A 12,547-nucleotide genomic window follows, 5' to 3' on the forward strand; every position below is an offset into this window, starting at 1 on the left:
GGGGGAAGGTCTGCCTAAGGTCAGCCCCCCCCCGTCTGACCGCAGTCTTCCCTTGCAATTGCTCGTAATAAACTGTCTCTGAACTTGTTGCGAACAAACACAGAGGGAGGGCTTGTTTTCTTCCACAGTTGTGTTTGAAGGGTCACTGAACAGCACCTAACCCAGGCGGGCTGCTTCTCAGACATGTCAGGAGACAGGGACATCCCCAGAGAGCTCAGGGCAATGACTTTTGCTCACTCCTGACCCACTCTGGGCTGTGCCTCTGGCTTTGGGGCTGCAGCTCTGCTCCCAGCTCTCTCTGGACTGCTTTTCAGTGTGGCAGGGAAGTGTCCAGTGCAAAGAGAGCACCCCGGAGTGGGGACACCCTAGCCCTTGTTCTAGGTGACCTCAGCAAGGTTGGGGGTCGAGCCCCCCAGGAATCCTGGGCTCAGCCTTGTTGGGGTTACGAGGACTCTGCCAGACAGGAGAGTGGAAGGGGAGCCCTCAAAGTCAGGCAGGACTCTGGGTAAATGGAGTGGGAGCGAGGACTCAGATCCTTTTGCTATCCCACTTCACCGGGGTAGTGCAGAAGCCAGGAAAGTTCCCCACAATAGTGGGACCATTCCCCCGCTTACATAATTGGCGTCACAAACAGGATCCTATCCACAGGGTCCACCCCACTGGTTTAGTGGTGGAGTTCTAGTAGCACTGTCCAGGCCTGGTCGAGAACCCTACCATGGCTGGAATTGAAGAACTACGGGCTCAGTTTGCTGAACTTCAGCGCAGATTATCAGACCAAGCTGAGGCATTACAACAAGCTAGAACTGAACAGAGAGAAGTCTTATCGCTGGCCAAGGCAGTAATAGACCAACAGACAGCAGAAGCTAAGAAACCCCCTACTATTTATGTTCCACGGGAGCGGAAGGTCATGGAGTTTGGTGGCTTCCCAACAAGACCAAAAAACATTACAGTAGAGCAGTGGGTCAAGTCTGTGAAGGCGGCTCTGCGTGTGCTAATTGTACCTGCAGAAGATCGTGTAGACTCCATAGAGGAACACCTGAAGGGCCAGGCCAAGGCCACAGTAAAGTTCATGGCAATGGCGGACAAGAAAGATGTGGAAAAGGTATTTGAACTACTTCTAGAAGTGTATGGAGAGAAGGTACCTATTGGAACCTGACTAAAGGAGTTCTTTGAGAGAAAGCAGGAGCCTGGTGAAACTGTCCGGGCATACGCATATGACCTCCAGGAGAGAATGAGCAAAGTGGAGCAGCGAGACCCTCAGTGAGTTCCAGACCCAGATACGGTTCTGAAAGAGCAGTTGGTGCTGGGGCTCCGTGACGACTCCCTCCGAAGTGAAATGAAAAGGAGGTTGAAGGAAGAGCCCAGTACGAAGTTCCATGAACTCATGCAGGCTGCCATTATGTGGTCAGAAGAAGAGGAAGTTCCTGTGGCAGAGGCGGCCAAGCCTAACCCCCATACACGAAGTGGGGGCCTAGTGAATGCAACTACTGGGGAAAAGACCCTGCCCCAAACACAGTTAACACTGGGAAGTTTAAGTGAAGCTGTCCAAAAACTGGCGGTCCAACAGGAGGAGATGCTAAAAGTGATGACTGAGTTGATGAAAGAAAAAAATCCCATTAGTATGTCAAAGTATCCAAGGGCACCGGGATCCCGAAGAGCCCCACTGAAGGACGAGCTGGGAAGATACATTTGTTACACTTGTGAAAGGCCAGGACATACTAGCCGAGAATGTCCACTGAGAAGGAGAACAGAGTCCCAGGCACTCGAAACCAATGGGGCACCAGGAGCGAGTGGTCCATCGACAGTAGAGGCCAAGCAGTGGCAGAAGGATTCCTGGGCCTGTCCTTGGTGGAAAATCCCTCTGCATACAGTGTTGAGAGGAACGTGGGCAGCGCCAGTGTATCTAGCGACTTCTGTAAGCGAGCATTTGGAGACTGTCTAACTGCTGAAGTATGTATAGCGGGGTGAAGACCAGATGTTTGTTAGATACTGGCTCAGAAGTCACCACCGTTACTGAGTCGTATTTTCAAAAATATTTGAAAGACATGGAGCTGACCATGCACAGCACACAGTTTGTACGTCTAACAGCAGTTAATGAACTGGCAATCCCAGTGGTGGAATGCCTCGAAGCAGACAGACTACATGAGTCAGACACTGCCAGGGAAATGCATCTTCATCCTGAAAGACAAAGCCTCTGAAGGGAGCCATATGGGAGAAGGAGTCCCAGGGATTCTAGGAATGAATCATTAGTGAGCTGAAGGAGCTACTGTTGCCAGTAGAAGGAACCAGGAGGATGAACCGTCATGGGCACTCTAAGAAGAATGCTGTTCTGAGTAGAGTACTGGTTCGAGCGCAGAGACAAAACCATTCATTGGGCCCCGCAGGGCAGATTGGAAATGTTAAAGTGGGCAGAAAACAGAACACTGTTATTCCTCCTCGGAGAGGGAAGATCCTTGACGAACACTGTTGTGTACCAGGGCTGATTCCTGCATTCCTGCACAGGTGGCTAACTTAAGGGTGTTGCAAGACAAGCATCAAGAAGCCTTTTCTAAGGATGAGGTGACCAATTTCGATAACTGGGTCAAAGGTGTCCATGACAGGCCAAAGACAACCAGCAAAGTTGCTCTCAGTACAACTAAAGACACAACCCAAAGTAGGAAAAGGACTTATAATCACAAGTCCACTGGGGCTCTCATCAGACCTGGTGACTGTGTACCAGTTCATAGCCACAGACGCCGGAGACGTAATTAAATACAGGACAAATGGGAGCCAAATCCCACACTGTGGTCACCCACAACAATCCCGAACTGCCAGTGTACGCTATCCAGCCTGAACAAGGAGGTCCTGAGAGAGTAGTACATAGGGACCAGCTAAAACGTTGGACTTTTAGTCTGACCAGGGCTTGTAGGAGGCATAGAGCAGCATTTCCAGAGGAGACTGAAACCAATGGGGTAAACCCAAACCCTAACAAGAATGGCCAGATCCCTCAAACTGACCCAGTATTACCCGAGGACAGGGAAATAGACAATATGGGTAACGAACCACCAGTCTTAAGAAGGTCCCAGAGGGCTAATAAGGGTGTACTGCCTGTTAAATTTAGAGATTATTATGTTATTGATTCTATGTAGTGTTTTAATGAATATTGTCATGTATAGTATGAAGAAGTAGATGTGGAATGTTTAATATGTTAAATGTTCTTTTCACAAATGTTAATGGGTTTTTGATATGACATGATGTGGGTATATGTTGTTAATATGGCGCCTGGATGGACTGGTGTGAATATTGTGGTTGGGGCAGAATATTAGCAAGGGGATTTGCAGGTGAAAGGCTCCTGAGTCCATTATCAGTCCTGTCTCGCCTACTCCACTGGCCGCTCTCCATTCAAAGGCAGGTTAGTTCAAACAAAACGAGCCAGCCACCCAGAACAGAATGGGCTCTTCCCTCCCGTCCTCTGGTTGTTTCTAGGATCCACACCGGTCATCACAAACAACCGGCTTTGGCCTTCCTCCATCGATTTCTGGGAAGGCATTTCGATGTCTCAGTTCAGAAGAATTTGGGCCACCGTCATCACTGCTCTGGAATGAAATCTGATCTTACTTCCCCAAAAAGCTAACCCTTCCCTGCATCGCCCTGTACCGAGAGAGGGGACAGGTTCAGAGCCAGACGGAGAAGGGTTTCAAGGAGTCCTGCTCTGGCTCTGCTCCAGCAGCTCGTCCCCAGCTGACAGCAACATGAAGGTCTCTGTGGCTGCCCTCGTCTTTGTCCTCAGCATGGCCTGCTGCTCCCAGGCCTCCATCGAAGAAAAGAGTTTTGCAAGTGAGTCTCTGTGTTTCCTTTTGGGGGTGGAAGGAGAAAGGTTGTAGCTGTGAGGTGGCTTTTCCTGCCAGCTCCTCCCAGCCTTTGGGCTCCCTTCTCATGTCAGATCCATAGCCAGCAGCTTCTCGTTGGTCTGGGCAGGATGGGGGGTCTCTCTCCTGCAGAGGGGAGAGCCTTCGGGGTGCAACCAGCAGCCCGCAAGGTGCCAAACATCTGAGTAGAACTTACATACCTGGGTGTGTTACCCTGAGCACCAGGGATGAGAAAAGGATGGAGGGAATCAATGGAGGAGGAATAGCTCTCCCTGTCTATTCCCTTCCTCCTTCTCCTCCTCCCCCCATCCCAACACCCCACTGCTGGAGGTCTCCTCTCCCTGCCCCCTCCCAGTGTCCAAGGGGTGTAGGGGCAGGCGGTGCTTGTCTTTACCTACATTGTGTTCAGAGCACAGAACTGTACATTGGTCCCTTCCTTCTCTTTCAGTGAGCTGGGGTATGATGTCCGACTGCTGCATAAGATACACATCCCGACAGATCCCACGCCACATAGTGACTGCCTATTTTGTCACCAGCAGCATGTGCTCCCAGCCAGCTGTAGTGTAAGTACAGAATTATGAGCCTGAGAGAGAGGGAGATTTTTGTGTCTCCAGTTGCTGGCCTTGGAGGTTTCTTAAGGCCCATTTGTTGCAGCAATCCCTGGATGGCGTTCTCTGGCCTGTGTGAGGCTGGAGGTCAGAGCAGGTGATCAAAGTGGGCCTCGCTGGTATATTGCTCAGATCCTCAGCAGCTGTAAATCAGAGAAGCCCTATTGCCTGCGTGGGGGCAAGGCGGGCTCACACCCACTGGGAATGCAGGCCCCTTCACTGGAGAGGGGTCAGAGAAGAGCCATGAGAATGATGAAAGGATTAGAAAACCTGCCTTCTAGTGAGAGACTCAAGGAGCTCAGTCTATTTAGCTTAACAAAGAGAAGATTAATGGGGGGCTTGATCACAGTCTGTAAGTATCCTCATGGGGAACAAATATTTACTAATGGGCTCTACAGTCTAGCAGATACAGGTCTAACATGATCCAGTGGCTGGAAATTGAAACCAGACAAATTCAGACTGGAAATAAGGTGTAAATTTTTAACCACAGGTGAAATTAACCACTGGAACTACTTGCCAAAGGCCATGGTGGATTCTCCGTCCCTGACAATTTTTAAATCGAGGATGGATGTTTTTCTAAAAGATCTGCTCTAGAAATGCTTTCAGGGACGTTCTCTGGGCTGTGCTATACAGGGGAGCCAACTAGATGATCACAGTGGACCCTTCTGGCCTGGAATCTATAAGTTCTATTACTTCATCGAGTCTCGCTGCAGAGCATGGAACTGCCCCAGAGCAGGGATAGAAAGAGGAACATCAGACATGCATTTATTGAAAACAGTGTATTCATGTCATATTACCTCTAAGGTTCCATATATCGGGAGCTGGTGCTGGGTGCATGAGCTTCTGGGTTAAGAACATCCAGTGTTTTATCAGTTTAGTGTCTGATGCATCCTCTCGCTTAGACGTCTGTGTCCTTCTCTTGTAGGGCCAAGGATTGACTCTGTGATCTAATAGGTTTCTGCCATTCTGACCCCTACGATACCATGAGCAAAGGTGTGTCAGTGTTTGTGGTCGTGGCTCCCTGGGCACCCCATGCTGACAGACCTATAGGGGGAGAAGTTGAGCCAGGGCTGATGGGAGAAAAGGGTACAGGACTGCCTCTCTTTCCTGTGTAGAAACCCTCTTCCAGCCATGGTCAAGAAAATCACAACCGGCTAAAGCTGGTCAGGAATGTTCCTGCGGAATGATTTTCCAGCAGAAAATACAGTTTCCACAAAAATTGAAATTTTCTCTGGAAAACTTCAACTTTGCTCCAAATTTTTGGTTCTCTGTCTGGAAAATCGAAATAAAATATTTCATTTTGGGTGGGTTTGACCCTAATTGAACTATTACGGTTTTTTACCTCACCTGAAATATTTTGTTTTGAATCAGTTCAACAAAACATTAAACTGTATTTGAACATAAGAATGGCCCTACTGGGTCAGACCAAAGGTCCATCTAGCCCAGTATCCTGTCTTCCAGCAGTGGCCAGTGCCAGATGCCCCAGAGGGAATGAACAGAACAGGTAATCATCAAGTGATCCATCCCCTGTCACCCATTCCCAGCTTCTGGCAAACAGAGGCTAGGGACACCATTCCTGCCCATCCTGGCTAGTAGGCATTGATGGACCTATCCTCCATGAACTTATCTCGTTTTTTTTGTTTGGTCTTTGCTTTCACAACATCCTCTGGCAAGGAGTTCCATAGGTTTACTGTGTGTTGCGTGAAGAAATACGTCCTTTTATTTGTTTTAAACCTGCTGCCTATTAATTTTATTTGGTAACCTCTAGTTCTTGTGTTATGAGAAATAGTAAACAACACTTCCTTATCTACTTTCTCTACACCAGTCATGATTTTATAAACCTCATTCATATCTTCCCTTAGCCGTCTATTTTCTAAGCTGAAAAGTCCCAGTCTTATTAATCTCTCCTCATACAAAAGCCGTTCCATACCCCTAATCATGTTTGTTGCCCTTTTCTGAACCTTTACTAATTCCAGTATATCCTTTTTGAGATGGGGCAACCACATCTGCACACAGTATTCAAGATGTGGGCATACCATGCATTTATATAGAGGCCACATGATATTTTCTGTCCTATTTTCTATCCCTTTCTTAATTATTCCCAGAATTCTGTTCGCTTTTTGATGCGGCTGCACATTGAGTGGATGTTTTCAGAGAACTATCCACAATGACTCCAAGATCTCCTTCTTGAGTCGTAAGAGCTAATTTAGACCCCATCATTTTATATCTATAGTTGGGATTATGCTTTCCACTATGCATTACTTTGTATTTATCAACTTTAAATTTCATCTGCCATTTTGTTGCCCAGTCACCCAGTTTTGAGAGATCCTTTTCTAGTTCTTCACAGTCTGCCTGGGTCTTAACTATCTTTAGTAATTTTGTATCATCTCCAAATTTTGCCTATCAGAGTGTTGCCTCATGGGACTTGTAGTTCAAGCTTCCATTCTATCTCATGGGCTGGACTCCCTGAAGGACTACATCTCCCATAGCGCAATGCTGATTTCCCTCTCACCAAGTTCTGCCTAGTGCAACCTGACTCTGGCTCCATCATGAGAAATGTGGTCCAGCCAAGAACTCTGGTCTGTAGGGGAGTGAATGAGGTTCCTGAACTACAAATCCCATGAGGCAACATGCCACAATGAGAAAACGAAAACCGAAATGTTTAGGATCAGTTCAAGGAACTGAAATGAAACATCTCAATTGCGGGAATATTGAATTCTTTTGTTTCATTCAATATTGAAACAAACCAACTCGATATTTGCAAATAGAGTTTTTTTGGAATTTCCGTTCCATGAAAAACTTTGAAATTTCAACTTTTCGTTCCGATTTTGGATGAAAACAAATGTTGGAATTTCACATGGGCTGAAAATCCCCAGTTTCACTCAGGTCCTCACCCAGCTTTCCTTGCCCAGAGGGAGCTCCAGGTGGGGCAGGTGAGGTTATGGAGGGAAACAAATGCAGCCCCTCGACTCTGAGCAGAAAAACTGTTGCAAAAAGTATTGAGATTCCAGCAACGTTCCTGTCACGGGCTGTGAGGTGGGGTCAGGAAGTGAGGCTGGGGCAAAGGAGCTGTCAGGACAGATGGGCACCTCTATGTGGGACCTGTAGCCAAAGGAGGCACTACAGAAGATTGCGGGGGGGAGCTCTGAAAGGATCCTTCAAGGAGAGAGACCAAAATGGAGTAAATCTACTGGGGTCTGGCAGCGGCTGGAGTTAAGCAGGGGGAAGATTTGGGAGAAAGGGCATTTGGTTCTCTCCACACCCAAAGTTCCTCTCATTCTAACCCATCTGTTTCACACTCTGCAGATTTATCACAAAGAAAGATCATAAAATTTGCACCAACCCCAAAGATGCCTGGGTTCAACAGTATGTGAACGACCTGAAATAGAGCGTCTCCGGGGACAGACAGCGATGAAAGCCACTCTCCGTTCCCACTGGTGCACCCAGAGCAATCGCCGCTGACTGCCTTAGAGCACCGAACGATCAGCAATGTTTGAAATGTCATTTACAACTATTAAAGCAACTTTGCTTGTACAGAAACCTGAGCCGAGCTGGGTTATTTAGGGTCTGTTTTCTGGGGCAGGAGGAGGCAGGTGACCTGGCCCCGTTCCCATCACACATGTGAAGATTTAATTAATGAGACCCCCTCTTGCACCGTCCTAGCTCCCGGGGGCTTTTCCTTCCCTCACTCAAAGCTCAGGCTTCCCTCTGAGCAACTGAGCCAACCTGTCTCATGCTCCCCCTGCCCTCCGCCTCTACTCATGCTGCGACTGGGCTTCCAGCCCAGGGGTGGGAGGACCTGGGCAGCAGAGAGAGCACAGGAGGCCAGTGCCCGGGATTGGGATTCTCCAGGGTCAGTCTACAGCTGCCTTTTGTCCCTGGAGTGAACTTGGTGCATCAGAGAATCCATCCCAGAGATTTAAAGCCCAGAAAGGACCATTCTGATCATCTCGCCTGACCTCCTGCGTCACCCAGGCTGGAGATGGTCATGCAGCACATGCAGTGGAGGGAGTTACCCTTCCCTGCAACGCATGGACACTATCATGCCCAGCAGCGTGTGGCTGCACTATAACATCTCGTTTAGAGCAGCAGTTCTCACCCGGGGGTCTGCGGCCCTCTGGGGGTCCGCGAGACCTTTCAGGGGGGCTGCAGGGCGCCCCGGCTGAAACCTAGTGCCCTGAGCTCTGGCACCCCCACCCCCCCGCCCCGAAGCCTGCAACAGCACAGGGCAGAGGCTGGGAGCCCCAGTGCTCCCCCAACCCCCAGTCTGAAGCCTGCAGTAGCTCAGAGCTGAAGCTGGGAGCCTCCCCCCAAGGGCTGAAGCTGGGAACAGCAGGGGAGCCGCGCCCCGCCCCATGCTGAAGCTGGGAGCAGTGGGGGATCCCCAGCGTCCCACCTCTCAGGGCACCTCCCACGCTGAAGCTGGGAGCAGCGGGGGAGCCCCAGTGCCCACCCCTCAGGGCGCCCCCCCGGGCTGAAGCCGGGACCAGTGCAGGGCTGAAGGCCCGAGCTGCGGCACTCACTGCACGCAGTGTTTTCCCCAGAAATTCAAAAGTGGGGGGGGGGGTGTTTGAATATACGGGGGGGGAGGGTGATGGCTGATGAGGGGTGAGACCAGGAGGTCGAAGGTGGACTGTATCGCATGATAGTAAAAACTGAAAAAGTTTCATGACCATTTTATTACATTTAACTCATATTTAAAAATCCTCATACAAATTAAAGTTGGCTACTCACGCGTACTATGCAGCACTACATGGTACATCTACATCCTTCTTGGCGTAATTTTGCACAACTCTGTTAATGAACTTCTCGAATACAGTGCGTTCATCTTTGTTGGTTTCTCGTGTGTCCGGTACTTTCAGTCCTTCATGACATGCTCATGATCAGGCAGAAGGCGACTCCTTTCAGAATACATGTGTAGAAAGGTTCTGTCGGGCTCGTCCCTCTCCGGGGCGGTGGGCAACCACACCGCCTCGCTACGTCCGTCGGGTTATTTCGGGGGAGCTAGCCTGGCCGCGGGCTTTCACGCCGCGGCAACGGGAGAGACCAACGAACAGCTTTATTCCGCCGACCCAGGCCCTAGTTCAGGGCGGGGCAGTCGAGAGTCTCTGGTTCAGACCCTTAGGCAGGGGCTGAGCAAACAAATGAATTCAGGAGGCCTAGGCCCTGGCTCCGAAGGGCCTGGGAGAGGTGGAGACTACCACCCGCACGTTGGGTGGCAGGGGGGACGCAGACCCACCCACTCCACTGCATCCCAGCCCCGGGCCCTAGCACGGCAAGAGACCCGCTGCTGTGTCAGTGGGGATCCTGGTCGCAACACACTGACATCAGCTCTGGGTGTGTTGCAGCCAGACTAGGGTCGGCTGCCCCCAGGCTACTTCCTACCTCCCCCTCTAGAGGTACCTGCGTCTGGACGGTGTCCTCCAAGGGGTCAAGCACCATGGGCTCCTCAGGGTACCTGGCGAGCGGTTGGCTTGGTAGTTCTTCTGGGTAGCTTGCCGCAGACAGGCTTAACAGCTTCCCCGGGGTCTGGTCGGCATCAGGCCTCGGCTGGTCTGGCCAGTCCTCGGGTCAGTCGCAGACTGCAGGAGTCTCCCCACCGGGAGCTCAGCCACAGGTGTCTGGCGTCTCCAGCAGCCACGTCTCTAATGAGCTCTGGGGTTGGGCTTTTATACTTCCTGTCCTGCACCTTGACCTCTGGGGGGCGGGCGCAGGCTCCACTGGCTCCGCCCACTTTGGCGTCCGGAGGGGCTCGTCCCTCTCCAGGGCGGCGGGGAGCCAGACCGCCTCGTTACAACATGTAACCCCCAAGGAGATGACCTAGATTCCCGGGGCTCTGTCTGCCGGCAGCTCAGGGAGAGGCGCACTGTCCCTGGGGGAGGGGGAGACAAGGCAGGCTCAGAGTCTGCCCAGCAACCAATAGGGAGTGAGAGGCCCTTCCCAGGGAGCTCAGGAAAGGGGAGAAGCCATTTTTTGAGTCAGTCTGGAGCCAGCCAGGGCAAGGGCAGGACTGGCTGTGTGGGGAGCTGGTGAGTCCCAGGCCTGCGTGCAGGATTGCCCCTGAGAACTGGCCTCTAGAGACCTGACAGCAAGATCCCTCAGCTGGGCTTTTCCTTCTCCACTGATGATTCCCAGTTTGTAGAGTTTTGCTGGGAAACTTCCCCAGCCAGGCTGAGTTCGCCCTCCAGCTCCCTAGGGGAGACCAGTCCCCACATGGTCAGCTCTGCTCTGGCTGCTAGTCCAGGGCTGCTGCCTGCTGGGAGTGTGTCTGGACGCTGGGCTAGGAGACGCTGGGCTAGGAGACCAAAGTTTGGATTTTAGTGCAGTTGTGTAATCTGCACCTTGAGCCCTGCACCCCTTTGTGGTGAGGGGATATCCTGGGACCGAAGCAGCCTGACTCCTGCCTGGAGAGGATCCCGGCCAGCACAGATCAGCCCCTCTGCAGTGACCGAGGAGTCCAAAGTCAGCTCTGAACCTGAGGATCATTCATGGAGTTTGTGAGTGCCCCATCCTTTAGTTAGTCAGGGAAATTGTTTTGGGGACCCCCTACTCCCTGAACTGTGTCCTCAAGCCAGGGAGTGAGGGTTTGGGGATTTTATAACCTGCTGCATATTAAACTTGTGGAGGACTTACCACCTCCTCCCACTTGTGAGTCCTTTGGGCTGTACTGAACCCAGCCAGACACACTGCTAAACCACTCCAGAGAAGATCTCGTGGTCATAGGTCATCAAGGGCCCCAACAAAGTACGTGTACCAATGGGACACTAATCTTACATTTGCTACATCAGGTCCTGTGACTGGGGAAAGTCACAGGTATTATCAGCGTGGGCACCGGTGACCCTAAGAATAGTGTTTCACCCTGTTAGGTTATATTTGTCTCCTGTTTAATATAATTACTGTGTTGAATATATTGTATGTGTTTGTGTTATTTCTTGGGCATCTCCAACTATCTGGCAAGTAAGTGGGGATTACCCTGTGGTTAGAATTTTCCTCCCAAGCTGCCCTGGGGACCCTGCCAGGAAGGAGCGAGGGGGGTGGAGGCACCGCCAAATAAATTCATGGGGAAAAATAAAGAAGATACACCCTGCTGGGTGGGTGGCGGGATCTAGAAGAACCCAGGCCTGTCTATCGAAACCTGTCAGCAGATTGGCATTAAAGAAGGTAACCGGGTGGAGAGGGGGCGCTACACACAAAATTCTATTCAGTGAGGAAAAAGAACGCTCAACTGTAGCTGTTGTGACTGGGAGTAGCAAGAGATGAATTCCTACTTCTTTCATCCCTGGAAACAGCACAAAGATCGGGCTGAACCACTAGTGATGATAAAGAAGTTGAAGTCAAATCTTCCTTTGTTCGTCATATGATATTCCATTCTGTGTTCAAATTCTCTATTCTGTCCAGATCACATGGCAGCCCCAATGCTGGTAGTGCCTCACTCCACTCAACTGTTGGTGTTTTATAGGACAGGGATCTGTAAAAGCTACGTAAAGGTTGAATAGAATCCAGAAATCGCTGTTGTAGATTTGTAAGAATCAAGTCTGTGTACTTTTTCAGCTGGCTTAACAAGCACTTCTTGTCCTCTTCACTTAAGTAGTCAATATAAGTGCCCTAATTAGTCAACTTCTGAATGAAGTCTTTGCTTCTTCCAGTACATTTTCAATGGATATCTTTCTGATTGATCCAAGTGTAACTTCTATTGCTGGACAAAGATCTACTACTGTTGTAGAAGATACCTGGATGACATTGTTTAATGACCCAAGTGGTTTCAACAGTAGAGAGAGAATGGCAATAATCTTCTCTGAACTTAGTAGCAAAGGTAGTCCACCAGCCTCATTACTTAGATCTGTCCTATCTTGTTAGATACTTTCCAAAGCCAATAATAATGGTTGCAGTAATTTTAAGACAACAGCCAAGAATTGCTCATGAGAAGGCCAGTGGGTTTTCCCAGGTTGGACTCATTTGAATTTCAGTCCTAGTGTATTTTCTATTTGTTTCCAAGGCATTCAGTCCTTTTGGACTCTTGCTGGAAAAAAAGAGTATAACGAAGACATTAAATGTATGGCTTTTTTAATGTCTTTTAAAGATTCTGCAGCT

The 12,547-nt window shown here is 50.1% G+C and overlaps 1 protein-coding gene across 1 annotated transcript; it reads left to right on the plus strand.

Annotated features, from left to right (window-relative positions):
- Positions 1–3,731: 3,731 nt before the first annotated feature.
- On the plus strand, positions 3,732–7,844 carry LOC135890957 (C-C motif chemokine 3-like). The gene is made up of 3 exons (XM_065418438.1): positions 3,732–3,816; positions 4,297–4,411; positions 7,763–7,844. Exons 1-3 carry the CDS (start codon positions 3,732–3,734, stop codon positions 7,842–7,844), a joined length of 282 nt encoding a protein of 93 aa, XP_065274510.1.
- Positions 7,845–12,547: the final 4,703 nt, after the last annotated feature.

This window comes from Emys orbicularis, chromosome 17 (genome assembly GCF_028017835.1).
Source record: "Emys orbicularis isolate rEmyOrb1 chromosome 17, rEmyOrb1.hap1, whole genome shotgun sequence".
In the NCBI taxonomy this organism is placed as follows: domain Eukaryota; kingdom Metazoa; phylum Chordata; order Testudines; family Emydidae; genus Emys; species Emys orbicularis.